Consider the following 23,864-nt stretch of genomic DNA (forward strand, 5'->3'; position numbering starts at 1 on the left):
CGTATACACGTCCGATATAGATCGTTCGTTGCGAACGATTCGTGACGTTTACACGATATTCATATTAGACCGAAAAGATTGTTCGTAATGAACGATTGTGTACACACGTGAACGATATAAGTATAAAGTACTGAACGACGAACGATAAAAAAATGCGTGCGCAAACGGAAGTGACGTTATGACAGGCAATAAGAACATGCGTACTACTCCATAGATAATCATTATCGGACGATCTTTGTACACACTGCAACAATTGAACGATTATCTTTCGAAAAAATCCGCCGGGTTGGATCGGCCGGATTGAGCGATAACGGTCGTTATCGTCCAAAAAAACGATCGTTGGAAAATTTGGAGCGCACGATTATCAGTCCGATTGTCGTTATCGTTCGTTTTCGAACGATCGTTATCGTACGTGTGTACTCAGCTTTAATCTGGAAAACCATAACGCCAGGGAGGTTAATGCTATGTAACTATGTAACTATGTAATGCTATATCCTTGCATTGAAGGATATCTATGGCTATAATAGCTAGGTAATTCCCAGAGGTGTTGATCTAGGAATTTTATCTGACTTTCACATAGTATTGATTAGTAATCTTTTTACCTTTTAAAACTTCTGAGGCCCTGTTCACACTTACGTGTTTTGCTGGAGTGATTTTTCACGCGTAAAAATTTCACGCGTAAAAATCACTGACCGGTGCGGCGATTTTTCCGCCATCGTGTTTAGCGCTACTATAGCACTGAAACGCAATCGCCTGGAAATCGCCTGAAAATGGTGCAGGTTACGCGTTTTCGTTTGCCGTTTTGGGCCGTTTTTGGGTGATTTGCGCAAATCGCCCAAATGAGAACAGGCCCATAGACTTTTATTACCCTAGCGCTTTAAAAGGCTCTAGCGTTTGAGCGTTTTGCCAAAATCACGGCAAAATGCTCTAGTGTGAATGGGGCCTAAGTGTTTTCTTTTTTTTCTTTTGCTATGGTTGAACTTGGACTTTTTCCTTTTTTTTTTTTCCAAACTATGCAACTAAGAATGCTTCTAGTTGGTAAACGTTTACAACCCTCATCTGGCTTATATAAGAGTGCAGTAATGATTTCTGAAAGGTTAGTGATGTAGTGTCTGTGCTGTTAACTGGTAAGGAGTGTGTTTAGCAATAAAAGTTATCACTTTGGGGCATACATACAAAAATGGCGCAGGGTGAAGAGAAAAATTGTCTCACCTTGCTCCTGCGAAAGTCTGAGTCGTTAATTACTATTCCCCCTCCAGACCGCCATGGACTCAGGGGAATTGCTGGCGGCGATATTGCATTTTTTTGTTCGTAATTTAGGCTCCGTCTTTTGTGGTCACCCAAATTACCTTCTAAATGCCACTATAGCCATAATTCACATTACAGCCTAGGGTGCCGCCCAAATGTCCAGTGCCCTTTTTGCCTCTCTTGCACTTTGGGTGCATGCTCACAACTGCAGTTATATAAGGTATAAAGTAAAATAAAACTATTTATTGGCTGTATATTTATCCTACCTATCTTTGGCCCAAGAAGTGTCATGTATAGAAAACACAATTACGCCCACATCATGTGCTGTCAATGGGAGCAAGAGCCATTTTCATTTCAATGTCATCTCCTGGGTGACAGTTTGAAGTTTAAAAGAATCTGGGCATTTAAAGCGGATCCGAGATGAAAAACTAACTATAACAAGTAACTTTAATAGAATAAGAATATTTCTTCCTGTGATACAATGACAGCAGCCATGTTGTTTGTAAACATTACACAGAGGCAGGCTTATCTGCATCTTGAGCAAAGAAAACTAATCCCCCCTCCTTCTCCCTCCTCCCCTCTGCCTTGTGAAATCTCAGGCTAGTAATACCTCCCCCTCCTCCTGCCCAGACTGAGCTCCCATTAGCCCTTGCTACTGTCTGAAAGTGCCTTGGCTCTCTGAAAATCTGTGGGAGTGGCTTATTTAGTTTATAGGGAATTAGAGTATTAAAACAAAAACAAAAAAGTATTTGGCTTGAGGAATGCCCTATAAACAATAGGAAAGGAACACAATTGTGCAATGAGTAAAAGTTCATCTCGGATCCACTTTAAGAAAAAAAAGGATTCTACTATCCCTAATCACACGCTCCCATGATCGACCACACAGGTCATATTAATTCTTTGTTTACATACTGTTCACCAGAGGGAAATCTCCTGAGAGAGGAAGGCAGGGGAGGGGTGTCTAAATAAGGAGTATACTGGCACTCTTCCTGTCCTGACAATAAGGCTCCAGTAAAAGTGAAAGCACAGATTTTTCACCAATTTCAAGCATTTTTTGTAGTTGTTTTGAAGCAGGCTTATTTTCTTTATACTGAATAATGGTGTAGCAACTGTAATGTATCAGAGATGAAATGTTCACTGTATTTCTGCTTTAAAATCCATCCTTCATCCTTGCAACATAAAGAGCTCCACCTGGGGCTCAGTTCAGTTGCAAGTGCTCATATCTCTAATAAAGCACATTATTCATAAAGTATTTGCAGCATCACCTCCCCCCCCCCCCCCCCCCCAAATAACAACATGTATAATCAAAGAACAGCCAGCCAGAAGAAGGATAAAGACATTTGCGGTTTTAAAGGAAAACAAGTATAGAGCAGTGGCGGCTCCAGCTTCAGATTTTTGGGGGGGCTCAAAGGGGGCACGAGGGCTGGCAGGCCGGGCTTGGGGGGGGGGGGGGGGGGATTTACCAGCTAACGTAGTTACATGGAAAAAAAATGAAGTAAACGCACATAATGACAGGTAGCCTTTCACCAGTAAATGCACATAAGAATCAGCTTTTCAGCAGTTAATGCACGTAATGACAGACAGCGTTTCCCCATTAAATGCACATAAGAGACAGCTTTTCACCAGTTAATGCACATAATGACAGACTGCGTTTCTGCAGTAAATGCACATAAGAGCCTGCTTTTCACCAGTTAATGCATGTAATGACAGACAGTTTCCCCATTAAATGCACATAAGAGACAGCTTTTCACCAGTTAATGCACATAATGACAGACTGCGTTTCCACAGTAAATGCACATAAGGGACAACTTTTCACCAGTTCATGCACATAATGACAGACAGCATTTTCCCAGTAAATGCACATAAGAGACAGCTTTTCACCAGCTAACGCACGTAATGACAGACAGCCTTTCACCAGTAAATGCACATAAGAGACAGCTTTTCACCAGTAAATGCACATAATGACAGACAGCTTTTCACCAGTAAATGCACGTAATGACAGACAGCTTTTCACCAGTAAATGCATGTAATAACAGACAGCGTTTCCCCATTAAATGCACATAAGAGACAGCTTTTCACCAGTAAATGCACGTAATGACAGACAGCGTTTCTGCAGTAAATGCACATAAGAGACAGCTTTTCGCCAGTTAATGTACGTAATGACAGACAGAGTTTCCCCATTAAATGCACATAAGAGACAGCTTTTCACCAGTTAATGCACATAATGACAGACAGCGTTTCCCCAGTAAATGCATGTAATGAGAGACAGCATTTCACCAGTTAATGCACATAATGACAGACAGCCAGTGTCCCCAGTATATGTAGCCAGGCGTATAGCTGTCCCCAGTATATGTAGTCAGGCTAGTGATGGTGGGCTTGGGGCCCCAGGGCACCTCAGGCCTGGCTGGTGGTGGTCTGGAGGCCTGAGACCTGGCTGGTGGTGGTGGGCTGGGGGCCCCAGCGCAGCTCTGGCTTGCCTGGTGGAGGGCTGGAGGCCCCAGGCTCAGGCCTTGCTGGTGGTGGTAGTGGTGGGATGGGGGCCCCAGGGCAGCTCTGGCCTGCCTGGTGGTGTGCTGGAGGCCCCAGGCTCAGGCCTGGCTGGTGGTGGTGTGGGGTGGGTTGGGGAGTAGAGGGGAGACAGAGTGAGGGAGGCCCCAGGCTCAGGCCTGGCTGGTGGTGGGCTGGGTCTGGGAGCCCCAGGCTCAGGCCTGGCTGGTGGTGGGCTGGGTCTGGGAGCCCCAGGCTCAGGCCTGGCTGGTGGTGGTGAGGGGTGGGTTGGGTAGTAGAGGGGAGAGAGAGAGAGGGAGGCCCCCAGCTCAGGCCTGGCTGGTGGTGGTGAGGGGTGGGTTGGGGAGTAGAGGGGAGACAGAGAGGGAGGGAGGGAGGCCCCAGGCTCAGGCCTGGCTGGTGGTGGGCTGGGTCTGGGAGCCCCAGGCTCAGGCCTGGGTGGTGAGGGGTGGGTTGGGGAGTAGAGGGGAGACAGAGAGAGAGAGAGAGAGAGGGAGGCCCCAGGCTCAGGCCTGGCTGGTGGTGGTGAGGGGTGGGTTGGGGAGTAGAGGGGAGAGAGAGGGAGGCCCCAGGCTCAGGCCTGGCTGGTGGTTGGCTGGGTCTGGGAGCCCCAGGCTCAGGCCTGGCTGGTGGTGGGCTGGGTCTGGGAGCCCCAGGCTCAGGCCTGGCTGGTGGTGGTGAGGGGTAGGTTGGGGAATAGAGGGGAGACAGAGAGAGAGAGGGAGGCTCAGGCATGGCTGGTGGTGGTCTGGGTCTGGGAGCCCCAGGCTCACATGTCACATCAGCATCACATCACATGCCCCCCCCCCCCCCCCCCCCCCAAAAAAGGTTGGCTGCCTACCCCACGGTAACCCACCTCGAGTCACTAGTAGTGACACAGTCTGGTCTGGTCCCCGGTGCTGCTGCTGCCACCTACAACGGCTATTGGTTGGAAAGTGGCAAGCTTCTCTCTGAAGCTGTGCGAGCCAGGCGAAGAGGAGACTGAGCGCGCTGCACACTACGTGAGTGTCACGTGACGGACGTCGTCACGTGACGTGACTCAAATTTAACTGCCCCGAATGTCCCCTTCCCTTGCGGGCTGCTCTGACTGTGCCTGGCTGCACCTGTCAGTATAATTACAGGCAGGGACGTCTGACAGGCCAGCCCCCTTCCTCCTCCTCCTCCTCCTCCTTCCAAGTTCCGACGTTCTGAACCGCGCAGCCACGGCCCGCCGTGGGGGTGGCTTTAAGGGAGGCTAAGAGGTTGACAGCTGGGGCTTAAGCCTGGGTAAGCCCCAGTGTGGCGCCGCCACTGGTATAGAGTTACAAATGTAACTTTTAATTATAACCTGAATAAGACCAACAACAATATAGCATAATAAATTTACAAAAATTTGGAAGTCCTGGGTTGAGACGGCTGACATTACCATTCCATATATGTATATCCATGTATTTTCTCAGGGGCGCCTCCAGCCATTTTGCCACTCCAGGCGAGAAAACCTGTGCCCCCCCCCCCCGGAAAATAATCATAATGCAGCAGCGTTTCACACACCCCGCCCCCCGCAAAGCGTTCCTGGTGACCGCTTGGTTGGCCTAATGCACCAGGTACCTCTGGGGGCGGAGGCTGGAGAGAGAGCATAAGATAGAAGGGGGCAGAGTAAAAGAGAAGAGGGAGAGAGACAGACAGCATAGAATGGAAGAGGGGGACAGAGGGAAAGAGAACAGGGAAAGGGACAGAAAGAGACAGGTTAAGATGGAAAAGGAGGGGGACAGAGGAACAGAGAGGGGGGAAAGAGACAGCAAAAAATGAAGGACTTCAGTAACATCCTACATACCATGGCAGTACAAGCAGGCCTCAAGCAGACCAACTTCAAGAGATCCACAAATAAACAGTCCCAAAAATGGTTTGACAGTGAATGCAAGGCTCTACGTAATTCGCTAAGGGCAGCCTCTAACCAAAAACACAGAGACCCCAACAACCGAGACCTAAGGGAAACCCATGACCACCTACAGAGACAATACAAAGACACACTCAGGCAGAAAAAACAAAGCCACATCTCCCACAAACTCCAACAGCTGGAGGACTCCCTCCAAGACAACTCATTCTGGGAGACCTGGAACCATATCGGTGCAAAGCCTAAAAAAAAGTCCTCTTCATATCCAAAATGGCCACATCTGGCTCCACTACTTCAGGAACCTCTACAAAGACATCCTAGAAAATGCCCAAACCCTGGAGCAGAAACAAATAGCCGCAAAACTGAAGGACATGGAGGAGACAATCAAGGACTTTCAAAACCCTCTGGATACACCAATCACGGTGCAGGAAATAAGAGAAAGAACAAAGCTGATAAAATGTAAGAAGGCTAGCGGTACCGATGGCATCCTGCCAGAGATGATCAAATACAGCCCCCAGGAAATACATGAGGCACTCGCAAGACTATTCAACCTTATCCTGAGGGCGGGCTCCTTTCCTCAGGCCTGGAGTGAAGGCCTCATAACACCCATCTACAAGAATGGAGACAGATATGATCCAGCAAACTACAGAGGAATCTGTGTCAGCAGCACACTGGGGAAACTGCTTAACAGCATCATCAATAAGAGGATCCTCTCCTTCCTCACACAGCAGGACATACTCAGCAAAAGCCAAGCAGGGTTCATGCCAAACCACCGCACAACCGACCACATCTACACACTGCACAGCCTCATCAAGACCCATGTCCACAGCTCACGTGGCAAAATACACGCTTGCTTTGTTGATTTTAAGAAGGCGTTTGACTCAGTGTGGCACCCAGGCCTTTTCCTAAAACTCCTAGAGAGTGGAATAGGAGGAAAAACCTATGATGTCATCAAGAGTTCATATACTGGGAACCAATGCAGTGTAAAAGTAGATGGGAAGAGAAGTGCGTTCTTCAAGCAGGGTCGAGGAGTCAGGCAGGGCTGCAGTCTGAGCCCAACACTCTTTAACATATACATTAACCAACTGGCTGTAGCCCTGGAATCCTCCCCAGCTCCAGGCCTCCTCCTGCATGACCGTGAGGTGAAGTACCTGCTGTATGCAGATGACCTTGTGCTGTTCTCCCCAACAGAGAAAGGACTACAGGACAGCCTGTCAGTATTGGAGACTTTCTGTACCACATGGGCACTGCCCATCAACCCAAAGAAGACAAAAGTGATGGTGTTCCAGAGGAAGAATGGAAATAAAACCCCCACCTCCTCATTTATATTAAATGGCTCCCCACTGGTGTCCACTAACAGCTACACCTACCTAGGGCTGGAGATCAACCAATCAGGAAGCTTTAAACCAGCAGTACAGGCCCTGAAAGACGAAGCCTGCAGAACATTTTATGCCATCAGAAGACAGCTTTACCACCTAAAACCACCAGTGAGAGTGTGGGCAAAGATATTCGACAGCATCATCACCCCAATCCTGCTCTATAGCAGTGAGGTATGGGGCCCGGTCACCTACCCTGACCAATCAAAATGGGACTCCAGCCCAACAGAAATCTTCCATCTAGAGTTCTGCAAGTATCTCCTCCAAGTCCATCGAAGCACTTCAAACTCAGCTTGCCGGGCAGAGCTAGGCAGGTTCCCACTATGGCTTACTATCCAGCAGAGGGCACTCTCATACTGGGCGCATATACAGAGCAGCAACCCCAGCACTTACCACCATAAAGCCTCACTGAGCCAGGGGGTCGATGCCATACCACGCGCTCTCAAGCAAAGCATCAGCAGCCAGCCCAGCCAAGGCCACCAACACAGGCTGACAAAAGCCCAAATAAAACAGACTATAGAAAGCTGCAAGGAACGATACATAGAGTAATGGAGAAGTGACGTAAAGAATTCCAAGAAACTCGCTGTCTATCAATCACTACAGAGGGAGTACACAATGGCTCCATATCTGGGGAGGCTACATCACCACAAAGACAGACAGGTCTTGAGTTTGTACCGTCTGAGTGCCCACAGCCTGGAGATAGAGACAGGGCGGCACAGACAGACATGGAAGCCCCGGGAGGAGAGACTGTGCAGACAATGCGACCAGGAGGTCTTGGAGGATGAGGCCCACTTCCTGCTACACTGCAGCAAATATGCACCTGTGAGGGCCGCCCACTTCCAGAGACTCTCCGCCCACATCCAGGATTTTACCTCCACAGATGAGGAGAGGAAACTCTACATCCTACTGGGGGAGGAGGAAACAACCGTGCAAATAGCTGCCCGATATGTCACAGCCTGCCACCAACTGAGAGGAACATGATACCACATGGACTGTATTCCCCCCCAATACCCCCCTATGGACTGTATATCCCAGTCCCCCATGCTGTCCCTTACATCCTCCACACACCTATGGACTATATACCCCAACCCCCTTTATCCTTCCCTTATTCCCACAATCCCCCCCCCCCTCCCCCCATGTTAATGTTTTGTTTTGTTTTGCTTTGGCAATGCTAAATGTATTTGGTCCTGCCAATTAAGCTTTTTTGGATTTGGATTTGGATTTGGATAGAGGGGGACAGAGGAACAGATGAGGGAGGGAGAGACAGCATAGGATGAAAGAGGGGGCAGAGGGAAAGAGAACAGGGGAAGGGACAGACAGAGACAGGTTAAGATGGAAAAGGAGGGGGACAGAGGAACAGAGAGGGGGAAAGAGACAGCATAAAATGATAGACGGGGACAGAGGAACAGATGGGGGAGGGAGAGACAGCATAGGATGAAAGAGGGGGACAGAGGGAAAGAGAACAGGGGAAGGGACAGACAGAGACAGGTTAAGATGGAAAAGGAGGGGGACAGAGGAACAGAGAGGGGGGAAAGAGACAGCATAAAATGATAGAGGGGGACAGAGGAACAGAGGGGGGAGGGAGAGACAGCATAGGATGAAAGAGGGGGAAGAGGGAAAGAGGGGGGGGGCATAAGATGGAAGAGGGGCCAAAGGGAAAGCGAAAAGAAGGGAGAGAAACAGCCTAAGATGGAATAGAGGGACAGAGGAACAGAGAGGGGGAGAGAGAGCCAGCACAAGATGGAAGGGAGGGGGAAGGGAGGGAGGGCACTAAAACACAACAGGTTACAGCCTAACCAGCTTTCACAAACTTTTCCAATCAAAACAGCAGGGCACATTCTTGCTGCTATCACAATAGTAAACAGTGGTCTGCACACACAGGACAGGATGTGTTCATGTTAATCAGGCTGCCTGCATACCTTCTCTTCTGTCCGTGCATGCAGCCCATCTCCCAAGCAGAAGCTAAAGCCACTGTCAGTGCTCCTGGCTCCCGAGGCTGTGTTGAGCTCTTGTGGGGGGGGGGCGGGGCCACTACACAGACACTTCACATTCATCTGTGTCCACTCTTACTGTGACTGTCTGCCCCCTGCCTGGCTCGCTCGAGTATCTGTGCAGCCAGTGACGATGGGGGAGAGGGGGTCATACTGTCAGGGGGGGGGGGCATACGTTGGCTGGCCGCTGGTTCCCGAATTGACTGGCAGGGGACGGAGTTAAAGGCACGGCCACACGAGGTAAACACTTTACCCGTATGGCTACTGAGATGCAGGGGCGGGGCTTTAGAGGAAAAACCTGGTGGAAAAGAGCAGTATCATTGCTCTATTGGCTGGGGAGAAGGGGGCGTCTTTAGAGGTGGAGGCAGTGCTGCTGAGCACATGGAGGCAGCGCGTTGAGCCCTCGGGGCAGAGTCGGGAGCTTAAATAAAAAAATAAAAAAATCACAATCACGATAGCAGCAGCAGGAGGTCGCGCCTTTTCATCTCATGCCGCCCTAGGCAACCGCTTGTAGTGCATAGTGGGTGAGGCGCCCCTGTATATTCTAGCATATAAGACTACTTTTTTAACCCAGGAAAATCTTCTCAAAAGTCGGTGGTCATTTTATAGAGCAGATGCTGAAACTTCCGAGCCGGACTGGAGAATCTGCGGTTGCCCCATACGGTGGGAGGAGCTCATAAACATCTGCAGCCACATCCCCACCACATGTGGCGACCGTATGAAAGCAGCGAGGGCAGTGTTGTACAAGTATGGTAGAAGAAAATCCACTCCACAGGATTCCTGTAAGTGAAGGGTGGAGCAAGCTGCAGGCGCCCAGTAGGCTTATTCAACAGAACAGGGGTTCTCAAACTGGGTGCTGGGGCACCTTGGTGCGCCTTGGGCACCTTTCAGGGGTGCCTCGGCATGCATCCCGATCCTTTATGCAATACCATCAGGTAATGCAACCGCGCATTGATATATAATGTGGCTGCATTACCTGCTAGTTAACCTTTAGTCCCTGCAACCATGGTTAGAGGAATCCCGGTGCCTAATAAGCATCACTAGCTACTTGGAGTGGGTCGTCGCCTGATAAGAGAAATAACAGCATTTCGGTAGTTGTTTTTGCCGAGGGGTGCCTTGAAAAAATTTCAAAGCCACCAAAGGTGCCTTCACCCAAAAAAGTTTGGTAACCACTGCACCAGAATATACGGTATTATGATATTTCTGTCACTGTGCAGGATACCAGAACCTTATCTTGGATATATATCCCTGTTTGTGTACTTGGCTTGTGATGTGACAGTACAGACTGTAATATATTCATGTATGCTAATGCTATCTATTCTACTGAAATTTGTGATTCTATGCTATTGATGACTGTGCTCATACTGTTTTCTCTAAGTACTTATGGATTGTGAGGTTTCTATAATTTTTATTTTAAGTTGTTTCATAACTGTATATTTTGTTTCCTTTGAAACCGCTAATGCCTTTTATCCTTTTTTTGTTTTTACTTTGATAACAATCTCTAATGTTAAAGTGAATTCATATCATAGTATTTTTTTTTCCATTTCAGGAACTTAAAGGAAATATTCGTGTTTTTTGCAGAATTCGACCATGCCTGCCATTTGATAAACAAAAATCTTTCAATCTCCAGGAAAGGTACACATCCGTCTGTCTATCTTTGTCTGTCCATCATTCTATCTCTGTCTCTGTCTTTCCATCTATATGTATGGCTGTCTGTCTATCTGTCTGCATGTCTCTCTGTCTACCTCTTTGACTACCTAATTTATAGTCTTGAAATAAACATTTTTTTTGTTATTGTTGATTTGTCTACGCATGAAAGTTCCAAAGAAATTACATTTGCATTAGATGATGTAAGTATACTATACATATTTATGTGCTACTTTACTTATACTTATGTGTTACCTGCTGAAAAATTATGGAATGATTAAAAACAATCTTTTCATTTGATGTGAATGATCTGATTGAAAATATGATTGTTCACTAAAGGCTGGATCCACACTATAAGCACTTTTGTGAGCGCTTGCGTTTGATTAGCACTTGCTCAGCGCTTTTTAAAAAATTGCTCCCATTCGATTTCATTAAAATTGCGGTAAAAAAACGCAGTGACCGCGTACGTTTTTCCACGTATGCGATCGCTGCGATTTTTACGCAATTTTAATGACAGTGAATGGGAGTGATTTTAATGAAAGTGAATGGGAGCGATGTTCCTAGCTAATGGGTTTTTTTGTTTTTTTTAGTTTAGCATTTTTTTAAATGTGTTTGTGTTTAAATTTTTTTAAATGTGTTTATATGTTTACATTTTTTTTATGTGTTTAATTTGTTAGTGATTTTGTTTTTATATGGTTGTTTTATAAACAGGAAACTGTTTTGGTGAAATGTAACAGACCTGGCCATTTAGCTGTGGACAAAATTTTTCATTTTGAAAGGTAACATTCCTAGCATTCTAAATACATACATGTTTTTGTGTCTTTATAGAATTGTGAACAAAAAAAAATGTACTGTACATAAGAATGTATATTGGAGTCATGTATAATATATATATATTATCTTCAATATAAATATGTGTTAACATTTTTTTTTATCTACTTCCACTTCATCAATCATAATGCCCAGAATTGTATGCCACTTCCCCTCTCCCACAAGTCTTTGCAGTGGGTGAATAGTAGCCAAAGATACGTTTTATCCCATAATGCCTTACAGAGAAAAAAAGTGGAGCAAATTTCCAGAGCAAAACTGGTTCATAAATGGAACATTGGTTTAGACCAAGGATTCTGATTGTTTGCTGTGAGCAAACACCACAAATTTGCACTTGTTTAGCACCAAATTGGGTCCAGTTTTCTTTGCACCAATTTTGATAAATCCCTCTGAGTACTCCTATTACAAACTATGTGTGGATGAAATTACTGGAAGCACCCGGAATATAGTGAGTAAAGTTATTTCAGAAGTGACCTGTCAAAATAATGTATTCATATTATTTTTAAGTCTGGGCACTAGTATGTATGTATTTTAGTTGGGGGGAGGCTTACTATGAACAAAACATTGTGGGTCACCCAATCAGAGATTCACCTACAGAATAATTCTCAAAACTGACAAATACAATGCCCCTAGTTTATTATAATATATGCTTACTCAGGAAAAATTTCAGAAAACAGACATAGTTAGTATCTGTTCCAGCCATTCCTCAGCCGTTTTAAAGTGGGCCTGAACTCTTGCACAGGACAGAAGGAAAACATAGAGAAATGCACTCTGTATGTACACTCTGTATTTGATCTCGCATCTGTCAGCTCAGGACTCTCCTCTGCCACAGCAGAGCAGCTAATTTGTAAACACAGGATGTTAACCCTATGTCTGCTTCCATGAAAGCAGGAAGTAGACACACTGCAGATTTATTGCCGGATTTGTATCAGCTGTAACAAAGAAATATTTTTCTTTAAAGGCTATTAAGCTGTTGCGTATCTTTTGGAGCACAGAGGAAGTTCTGAGTTCGTGTCTGCATTAACGTTTGTGGGCATGGGCTACGCTGTCTAACAAACTGTCAGACAGGCTAGGTCATACAAATGTCATCCTGAGTTATGCAGCTGAGCTGCACTGAGGACAATTGGGATTCTTCGAGGTCTCTTTGACAGCACCATTGCAATGATAAAGTATATAAAAGTTAATAGTTAAGCACAATTTGGAAACTACGCTTGATGGAGTTTTTCTTTAACAACCTCAAACCCAGTTGTTGTGTAAACCTCATCTGTTTACACAACTACTGACATTGCTACTGACTCAATAGGAACATTAAAAAAATTTTTGCAATCATAACTCATATGTAAATTGTACAGTACATTTATTTGTGGAAGAAAGAAGACTTGGAGCTGTCATATAAGATTTATGTCTGTTATGTGTGAGAGTGGGGGGCTCCCAGCAGCCATGGCCATCCCTAGTCATGTTAGAGCCACCCCCTCCTCAGTATAGTTAGCTTCCCACTCAGTAAAGATAGCCAGAGAGCCCCTCCTCTTCATCAGTATAGGTAGCCAAAGGGCCTCCCTAAGAATACATAGCCAGAGCCCCTCCTCCCCTCAGTATATATAGCCAGATAGCCCCCCACCTCAGTATAGGTAGCTGAAGTGCCCCCCCACCCCTACATATATAGGCAGATGGAATCCCCCCCCCCCTACACACACAGTAAAGGTATCCATCTGGTTTTAAAAAATAGCATCTCATTAATAGTGAAGGCGTTCGAATTCAGCTCCGTGTGGTTCGGAACCCGAACACCTACATTCAGCACAGAACAGCAGGATGGAGTGCATTTCATTTAGCTTTCACTACTTCCTCCTTCCGGCTTGGAAGGAGGAAGTATCGGAGTTAAATGAAACACACCCGTCCTGCTGTTCGGTACTGAAATGATGCTGAATGCCTGTGCTTGGCTTCTGAACCACATGGTGCTACATTCGAAAACCCACATTTCTCATTAATTACACAGCTACATAGTTAGTTTGGTCGAAAAAAGACATCTGTCCATCAATTATAATCTTTATCTGTTATCTGTTATTTGTCACTGTGCTCTGGTTCTGAGGAAGGAGGGCATCTCCACAAGGCTTTCCACTGAACTTGAGCTTGATCTTTTTACAGTAGAAAGATGTGAGTTCCCTATAATGCTCACCAAACCTTCACAGGTTTAATTTGTGTGTATCTGTTTTTCAGTAGCTACTTTATCGCTGCAAAATATTCACAAGGTTCCATTTTAGAAATGGTCATACATGCCATACTCAGCTGCCTGCATATAGAAAAATGTAGGCTACGAACGTGAAAATGAGCATGCAAAACATCTGAACAGCAAATCAAAAGTCCAGTGCTGAGTACCGTAATCTTATAGTTATCATTAGTGTGTGTACATAGTCACCAGGCCGCACTCTACATGCTGCTTCTATTATTTTATATTATTTTGCTTTCACTCTAGTAGTAAATAGTAAAATGATTGTTCTGTTACAGAGTATTCAGCCCATGTGAGACTCAGTGCGGGATATTTGAAGAAGTACGCCCTTTGATTACATCTGTGCTTGATGGGTAAGAAAATACTTAAAGCCCTGATACATACAGACTTGTGTTTTTTAATGCATTGTGTTGAAAATATTTTGAATTGCAATGCACAAAGTTTCTTTATTGCACATAAACCATGTGTATTATTATAAGTATATTTGTATTACCTGGCTTGCTGTGTATGCAAATCTTTTTTCCTGTGCCTGTTTTAGATGCTGTGCAGTTAGACTGATCAGTAGAGATGGTCAATGAGATGATACGAATTTTGGGTTGCATGCATAATGCATATTGTATTCAACTTGGAAATGGGCTAATCAAATGCTGTTCCTGCTGATTTTAACTGGGCCAGTTCTAAGCTGTATACAAGTTATAGTAAATTTGCAGGCAAGGTGAAAGTATTAGCATTTCATTGACAATATCTTCTGAACAGTAGTCTGTGAGACATCCAGTCTCCTCCATCATCTCATTATCACACAGCTGGTCAGTGAGAAGCTGGAAAAAGGGCATCAGCCAATGTTACACTGTGATCACAGAGCTGATTCTGCTCACCTTCTTTATAAGCTTTTTGTAATTCTTTGTGGCCTGCAGTGCAGCTACAGCTTTGCAGTTCCTCCCTATTCAGCTTATAAGAAAGCATTTGCTGCGCTCCCTCAGTGTTTTTATTAAAACGGACCTGAACTCAGAACTCCTGGCATCCAATTTCACCAGGATTTCTAAGCAAAAAATGGTTAAATTAATTTTAAATAATTTTCAAGCATTTTTTTGGTTTGTAATCAATTTTTTTTAACCTCCTTGGCGGGATTCCCGAGCTAGGGTCGGGGCCAAAAACTGCAGCTCACAGCGGTAATTCCAACCTCTGCTTGCGGTAGCCGGCGGAGGCTGTGTGCAGAGCAATGTGCGCAGTGGGCGTTTCTACATACCTCCCAGGGATCCCGACGTCAGCCGCCGTTCTTCTTCCTCTCCTCCGAGGCTCTGCTTCCTCCTGGTGAGATCCTCGGCTGTCGTCAGGACGACAGCCGGCAATCTCACTTTAGAGTTGCAGCGCCACTCGGAGGATGGAGACATAACTGCAGCGCTGGAGCCAGGGAGGTGAGTGATTTCTGGAACTGCTGCAGATCTCCCTGGCAGCATGATTTTTTTCGAGGTTTTAGGGTCTGAAAGGGTGCAAAAAAATTGCACCGCTTTTAGACCCTAAAATCTGGAAAGAATCATAACGCCAAGGGGGTTAATATTGCATTCAATACAGGTTATTGTATTGAATATGATTTTAAAAAAAAAATGTTTCCCGCCAGATGTTGATGACGCTGCTTTATCCTGGTGTCATTAACACCGATTGTTGAGGAACATGTCATGGCCGAGGGAGAAGCAAATCTGCCGAGGGACATGGAAGAAGATACTGGTGAAGCTATCATAGGTACACAACGAGGGATCAGCGCACCAGTGGTGAGTATAAGCCCCCCACCAAGGAACCCCATATGCGTGATGCAGGGTGTGCATTGGAAGCTATGCTTCCAATCAGGGCTGTTTTTAGGCTAAATTGTTCATAGAGGAGGGTGTAAAATTGCACCTCCCCCACTGGCGCACGGAAGGGGGTGTTCCTGGTGTCTGGAACCACCCCCTCGCACCTAGACCGGAAGTGCCTCCAGAATCTGAGCAGCGGCAGCCACTGAATGTTATAGTGCAGCTGCCGCCTGCTCATGTGTGTGCGCAGCAGGGGGGCCCGGGGCCCGCCAGCCGTGTGGGGGGGAGTGCTGTCACCCTCCTGATTGAGGGACCCCCCACCCAGATATACTACTTCTTCCCCGCAGCCCCGCAGTCTCCCGGAGGCAGAGCAGGGCTACGGCAAGATGGCTACCGAAGCCCTGCTCTGGAGACTATTTGTGTCTCCAGTACAGGGCTTCTGGAGCCATCTTGTCATAGCCCTGCACTCTGCCTGGGATGTGCTGCAGGAGGATCGTCGGGGAACTGGTGCCAGATGCCAGGAGAGGAGAAGACTTCTGTCAGGTAAGTGAATTGATTTTTTTTCACAGGTGCATTTTTTTTTTCTAGTTTCTGCTGCCTACATTGTGATTTTCAGGTGTCTGCTGCCCACATTACGATTTTCAGGTGTCTGCTGCCCACATTACGATTTTCAGGTGTCTGCTGCCCACATTACGATTTTCAGGTGTCTGCTGCCCACATTGTGATTTTCTGGTAACTGCTGCCCACATTGCGATTTTCTGGTGCCTGCTGCCCACATTGTGATTTTCAGGTGTCTGCTGCCCACATTACGATTTTCTGGTCACTGCTGCCCACATTGTGATTTTCAGGTGTCTGCTGCCCACATTACGATTTTCAGGTGTCTGCTGCCCACATTACGATTTTCTGGTGTCTGCTGCCCACATTGCGATTTTCTGGTAACTGCTGCCCACATTGCGATTTTCTGGTGCCTGCTGCCCACATTGCGATTTTCTGGTGCCTGCTGCCCACATTGCGATTTTCTGGTGCCTGCTGCCCACATTACGATTTTCTGGTGTCTGCTGCCCACATTACGATTTTCTGGTGAATGCTGCCCACATTGCGATTTTCTGGTGCCTGCTGCCCACATAACGATTTTCTGGTGCCTGCTGCCCACATTATGATTTTCTGGTGTCTGCTGCCCACATTGCGATTTTCTGGTGACTGCTGCCCACATTGCGATTTTCTGGTGACTGCTGCCCACATTGCAATTTTCTGGTGACTGCTGCCCACATTGAAATTTTCTGGTAACTGCTGCCCACATTGCGATTTTCTGGTGAACTCTGCCCACATTGTGATTTCCTGGTGACTGCTGCCCACTTTACGATTATTTTCTGGTGACTCCTGCCCACATTACGATTATTTTCTGATGACTGCTGGCTGCTGCCCACATTACGATTATTTTCTGATGGCTGCTGCCCACATTACAATTATATATATACACTGGCTGTATGCAGGGGGATCTGGCTATATACACTGGCTATATGGGTATATACAGGGGGGGATCTCTGGCTATATATACAGGGGATCTGACTATATACACTGGCTATATATACAAGGGGGATCTGGCGAAATACAAGGGGGAATGTACTGAACGGGGAGTTATCTGGCTATATACTATAAATGGGGACCATGTGGTTACTTATCCTAACTGGGGGGGGGGGCCTCATCTGGCTACCTGTGTGATAAATGGGGGTCATCTGGTCACCTATACTAAAGAGGGTGGGGTAATTTCGTTATCCATAATAAAGGGGGGTTATCTGGCTACTTATTCACTGCCACATTATATTTTGGCGAAACACTACTGCATCATGTGTATTTTGTAGGGAAACACTGCGCATTGTGTGTATTTTGTGGAGAAATGCTGTGCATCATGTGGATTTTGTGGGCAAACGCATGTGCGGTAGTGTGCGGCTTGCCAAAAGAGACCTATCAGGAATCCCCCCCTTGAAAATCCTGGATTTGCCCCTGTCCCCCACCTGTGGGCTAGTATAGGTAACCATAATCAATACAAGATTACTGTGCCACAGTCCACAAAGTCTTAATTGTGTCAAATTTTCACCCGTTACTGGGATCACTGCAGAGAGTCCAATAGTCAATGGCTTCGTTCAAAATAACTGCTGTGCTCTCCAGAACCTGAAACACACATAAAAAACTCCACATAGGGTAATAACGTTCAGTCTATTTTCTTATGTGAGTGCACCTCCTGAGTGTGCCTCGTGAATCCTCAAGTGCCACTCTCCTGTGTGTACCCTCGTCCCCCTCTCTAAATGCTCACCAGATATGAGCCACCTCAGCTTCCAGGTGGATCTTAAGCATTGCTCATAAACAGCTCACTTGGATTCTTGATTCTGCAACAAAAAAATAATCTCCACTTAGGGTAATATTGTCCAGACTACAAAAAAACGTGTGCAGTAAACCTCCGTGCTCTAAGCTGCCAGTGCCGGCGGCGGGGAACGGAGCATCGGAGGAGGACGGCGCGGGACATTCTGGCTGCAGGGGGCCGATAGAAGCCCCAGGTAATTGGCAGTTTTTGTTTTTAAAAAGGTAAACAGAACCCCTTTAAGATTCCTGCCACTGCTGTCTTGTCTGAGCCACAAGCTGTGCAGAAGAGAGAATGAGAGGGCAGCTAGCACAGCTAAAGAGAGAGCAAAAGCACAAATCTTTCTCCATACTAACTCTTCTGAGCCTACTGTAGTAAAGTGGTGCTGGCAGAAACTCCCTCCACACAGTCTCCTTCTTCCTCACACACTCCGCTCCTTCTCACCCCCTCCCACTGTCCTGGAGCAAATAAAACAGATAACAGCAGCCAGCACATCTCGCTCACCAGGGGGGCTTGCAGAGGGGAGGGGCGAGAGTGACAGAAGTACTGGTGGATTGAGGAGGCGGCCCAGGGTGACATTGAGTAGGGATGAGTCATCCACTCCATGCTTCCTGGCTGCCTCATCCTACTGCATTGCTGTGTCCCCGCCTCGTCTCCTCTCTGCTAATAGGTCTTATTTTAGGGGGATGTATATAAGATAGGGCTTACTTTCAGGGGATGTCTTACTTTAGGGAAAACAAGGTATGTGATATATTCTTAACATCCTGTGCTTTCAAGTTAGCCTCTCTGCCGTAGCAGTCAGCTGATACAGCTGAGGGATCAAATTACTCCTTGTGATTAGACACAGATGAGGGGGAATTAGACAGGCTAAACTCTCTAAATACATACAGGGTGCCTTTCTCTAGAGTTTGGGTTTTCTAAAAGTGAAGAAAAATATATAGCAGCGAAACATGGTTTCTTATTGTATGCAGGGATTTGTCATGAGAAGTACACATACTGGGAAGGGTGTGGGAAGGAAATGATGTATTATTACATGGTGAGCGAAGACAGACTGAAGCTACAGTGTTGGTCACTAAGAGTTTATCTCCTTCAGCAGACGGAAGATGTGGGTGCAGTCAGGTGATCTGCTTTGTGCCTGGGAAGGATCTCCCACTTTACTGGCAGCAGGGAGCTTAGTGCACCAAGTCCGAATCCAGCTGGCAGGTATTATGAATATATTTTTTGCACAGACATGCAACACTTTAGGCATTGCTAATTAATGAAAATGTATTATCATATTCATCAAAATTGGAGAATAAAATAGGGCTTTAAAAAATCCTATATATTATACCTTGGATTGCTAATAATATATTGCTCCAACATGTCCAGTTGATCACATTTCAATCTACTTTGGCTCAAAATCTATCTAAACTATCGATCAAACAGTGCTGAAAATTTCTGAAGGAGTGGCAGTCGATCGGCAGGCCATAGAGTACCACTGCATTGAGCAGTGCAACACTACAGTTCAAACAACTTTCAATAGATTTCCTGTTGCAATCCATTGAATATCGATGTGCTGTGTGTGGTAGGAATTGATCCGTCTCTGATCAGATTCCAATTGGAAAGGGATGATTGTCTGGCCACAGGACCGGATTTACCACAAGGCACTGTAGGCATGTGCCTACAGGCACCTGATGATGAAAAGGTGGCTCACTCCCCTCCCTGAGCACCTCCCCCCTCCTTCCCTATGTAGTCCTGAGGAGAGTGTAAATAAGAGGTTACTCACCCAGCTCTCGGTATTCTACTGATGAGATCTCCCTTCAGTCGGAGGATGGAGGGTGAAGTCTAGGGTGTCAAGACATCTGTGCCTATAGGCTCCTGTGATGTAAATCTGAGCCTGTCTGGCCACATCGGGTGCTAATCTATAAGTGTATGTCTAGCTTGACTCTTACTGCAAATCTTTGGAAAAGGATTGACTTGTTAAAAACAATTATTTCCTTATCTCAGTCATATCTTTCTTCAACAAGTGGATGAGGCAAAATGATTTGTACAATAAGATACTGATCTAAAACTAGTGGATCTACGTGAATAATACCAGAAGGGAAACATGCAATGGTCAATAATACGGTTTAACGTTAAGTGTACCCCAACTTACTGTGTACTAACTTACTATGACTTCATTATTTAGCTATAATGTTTGCATCATGGCCTATGGACAGACTGGGAGTGGAAAAACCCACACAATGATGGGACCCCATTCTGACGCTGGAACAGAAAGTGGTGCGGAACTTGGACTTATCCCAAGAACAGCAGAAGAACTTTTCAGGTGAGAAAAAAGGTGTCTCCGTTGTCTACTGTTCGAAGACTAGGGGGGATTGCACGGATCACATCTTTAGACCTTGCTGATTAATAACAGTGCAATATACTGTATATTCAAATATTTTCTTTTGCAGAAATTCTAAATATGGCCTTAGAGGAACAAACTGGACTTCATTTTAATTTATATAATCTATTCTTTATATAAGCTATTTTTTTTTTTGTTCTTTATACATCAGTTAATATTTTGTAATTTCGGCTGCAGAGCTGTCTGGTGTAGACTGCAGTGTTGCAAAGATACAGCCTCCAGCATCCTATGTCTCTTTGCCTCTTTGTCTCATCTGATTCTATTTACAGACTTGGCTGATGATGCAGCATGGTGCCATGCCTGGATTATGACTGTTTGGTGGCCAGTTCAGGTAAACCAAGGAAGAAGGTGTCATCTAATTGGTCTATTTATCAGGGTGAACAGATAACACCATAACCCTTTGCCCTTCCTTTGTGTTCACCCCACCAGGGTTTTTTTTAAACGCTTCATACAGTGCTTTGTTGGGGGGTATGTTTTGCTATCCCCTCAAAAGGCAACTATCCCCCACTCCATAGTTAGCTGGTAATTAGATTTAACAGGAATCTTTATGCTCATGCGTTCTCTTTTTCTGCTTGTTACCAGCAGCTATAGCTGGGGTGGGGGCAAAGCTAGTTACTTCAAGGGGGGAACACTGTTTTTCTCTTTGCTTACCTTGGATATAAAAATGTTCAGCTGTTTGAAAAGCTTCCCCCCCCCCCCCCCCCAATAATGGAATTGGAAGACAGTCACATTAGATAACCAATAGTGCTGAATGTCATCAGACCTGCTCACATGTGTGATAAATCTCAGGGTTGTAGTAATGAATCAGGTGTTCAGTACGGTGTGGTAAGCTATGCTAATGAATGCGCATGTTACCACGCTCTTTTGGCATCTTACTGAATTTTATCTCTGCAGTGTCCATTTTTCCAGTAACCTTCAGGACATGTCCACCATAAGATGACTGAGGCTCCTCCCAGGGAAAAGGAAACTTCCAGTTAGAGTACTCTATAAATTAAAAGAAACACCAGAAGTTGCCAGTTCGACGTTTTCTTATCCAGGAGAGGAGTAGTCTAGCTGCTCGTGCTAGGGACTGTGTTGGTAGCTTGTGTGGGACCAGCCTGTATCAAGGTCAAGTCCTGTAAAACATGGAGGAACTGAGGTGCTTACCTCCTCTATGTCCTCCTAATTGGCCACCCAAGTCATTGGTGGTTCCACGTGGTAGCAGCGGTGTCCATGGTTCCCCAACAGGATAAGGCCAGTGCATGCTGGATAAACCTGAGAGGTGGGCAGTCCAATGGCTCAAAGTGCAGTAGATTTTATTCCCTATATCGAAGGGAGGGAACAGAGGGAATCGATGCTCTGAATAAGAGATGGGAATTCGAAATTGGATATGCTTTCCCCCAATATCATTGCTGCCTTTGGTACCTCAGAAGTTGAGGGAATCAGAGATGACCTTAATCCTGATTGCTCCAGACTGGCTCAGAAGCACATGGTAACCCCTTCTACTACAGACAAGACTTCAGGCTTATAGAAGTTTGGTAAAGGGGTCAGGGGTACAACAAAATTATATATCAAATCTCAGACTGTCTGCCTGGCTTCTGAAAGAGGAAAGGGGAGAGAGGTTTGTCAGAAAGAGTAATTTCTACATTACTGGAAAGCAGGAAAAAAGTTACTCTAAAAATATACTTAAATATTGGAACACATTTAAAGTTGGAAAGAGAATTCCGACTCTACAGGAGATGCAGTACCAATGCTACTGGATATATCAGTCAGTATGTTAAAGGTGCAAGTTGCAGCTTTGTCAATAATATTTAAGACAAAGTTAGCAGTAGACCCCTTATTATTCAATTTTTTAAATCAGTAGAAATGAAGAGACCTATTGTTAATAGGATAGTTCCAAACTGGGACTTGACATTTGTTTTATGTAACTTAAATCCAGTGGTGTCTGGATAGTGTAATGGTTAAGGCCTCTGACATAGGAGACCTGGGTTTGAATCTTGGCTCTGGCTGTTCAGTAAGCCAGCACCTATTCAGTAGGAGAACTTGGGCAAGTCTACCTAACACTGCTACTGCCCATAGAGCGCGGCCTAGTGGCTGCAGCTCTGGCGCTTTGAGTCCACCAGGAGAAACAGCGGGATATAAGTATTTTGTGTTTGTTGTCTGTGTTTGTTAAAGGGGAACCTAAACTGAGAAGGATATGGATTTTTCATTTTAAAATAATACCAGTTGCCTGACTCTCCTGCTGATCCTGTGTCTCTAATACTTTTAGCCACAGCCCCTCAACAAGCATGCAGATCAGGTGCTCTGGCTGAAGTCAGACTGGATTAGCTGCATGCTTGTTTCAGATGTGTTATTCAGCCACTACTGCAGCCAAAGAGATCAGCAGGACTGCCAGGCAACTGGTATTGTTTAAAAGGAAACATCCATATCCCTCTCAGTTTAGGCTCCCTTTAAAGAAAGAGCTGTTTAACCACTTGCCGACCGCACGCTTATACCGTGCGTCGGCAAAGTGGCAGCTGCAGGACCAGCGACGCAGTACTGCGTCGCCAGCTGCAGGCTGATTAATCAGGAAGCAGCCGCTCGTGCGAGCGGCTGCTTCCTGTCAAATCACGGCGGGGGGCTCCGTGAATAGCCTGCGGGCCGCCGATGGCGGCTCGCAAGCTAAATGTAAACACAAGCGGAAATAATCCGCTTTGTTTACATTTGTACGGCGCTGCTGCGCAGCAGCGCCGTAAGACAGATCGGCGATCCCCGGCCAATCAGCGGCCGGGGATCGCCGCCATGTGACAGGGGACGTCCTGTCACTGGCTGCACAGGACGGATAGCGTCCTGTGCAGCCCAGATCTCCCGGGGGAGAAGGTAGGAGAGGGAGGGGGGAGAATGTCGCCGCGGAGGGGGGCTTTGAGGTGCCCCCCCCGCAAAATGCCTGCAAGTAGGAGCGATCAGACCCCCCCTGCACATCATCCCCATAGGGGGGAAAAAAGGGGGGCGATCTGATCGCTCTGTGTGGCCGCGGATCTGTGCTGGGGGCTGCAGAGCCCACCCAGCACAGATCCAAACAAACAGCGCTGGTCCTTAAGGGGGGGTAAAGGGTGGGTCCTCAAGTGGTTAAGGAGAATCAGAGACGAAGCTCCCTCATGTATTTTACCATATATATCAATGGGAACATGACAGTAAACACCTACCCTGCTCTCTGTTTCATTCTTCTTGTTAAATCTGCCTGTTATCAGCCCTGATAAGAATCCCCGACTGAGCATTCAGTCTAGCTTTGCCCCGAATGATTATAGCTGAATTAGTCTTCTGTGATGTCTTTTCAAGCCCAAGTCTGCTCCTTGTGGCTCTGCTTTCCTGCTATTTATCCCTGAAGCAGCAAAGCAGAGCCACAAGGAGGGAGGCTTGGGCTTGAAAAGACATCACAGAAGACTGATTCAGCTATAATCATTCTTTGCAAAGCCAGACTGAATGCTCAGTCGGGGATTCTTATCAGGGATGATAACATGCAGATTTAGCAGTGAGGGATGAAACAGAGAGCAGGGTAGGTGTTTACTGTCATGTTCCCATTGATATATATGGTAAAATACATGAGGGTGCTTCGTCTCTGGTTCCCTTTAACCACTTAATTCCACAAGGTTGTTTATTTTTTGCATCTGAGCAACTTTCA

The 23,864-nt window shown here is 46.1% G+C and overlaps 1 protein-coding gene across 5 annotated transcripts in view; it reads left to right on the forward strand.

Annotated features, from left to right (window-relative positions):
- The window catches only part of KIF25 (kinesin family member 25), a 207,949-nt gene that overhangs the window by 66,899 nt on the left and 117,186 nt on the right, over positions 1–23,864 (forward strand). For all 5 annotated transcript variants that reach the window (XM_068231811.1, XM_068231807.1, XM_068231810.1 and 2 more), the window contains 5 exons: positions 10,546–10,631; positions 10,816–10,846; positions 11,355–11,422; positions 13,974–14,048; positions 20,009–20,146. In XM_068231811.1, the coding sequence (XP_068087912.1) occupies positions 10,546–10,631; positions 10,816–10,846; positions 11,355–11,422; positions 13,974–14,048; positions 20,009–20,146 (398 nt within the window). The remainder of the gene's footprint in view (positions 1–10,545; positions 10,632–10,815; positions 10,847–11,354; positions 11,423–13,973; positions 14,049–20,008; positions 20,147–23,864) is intronic.

The sequence above is a fragment of the Hyperolius riggenbachi genome, chromosome 4, assembly GCF_040937935.1.
Source record: "Hyperolius riggenbachi isolate aHypRig1 chromosome 4, aHypRig1.pri, whole genome shotgun sequence".
NCBI lineage: Eukaryota > Metazoa > Chordata > Amphibia > Anura > Hyperoliidae > Hyperolius > Hyperolius riggenbachi.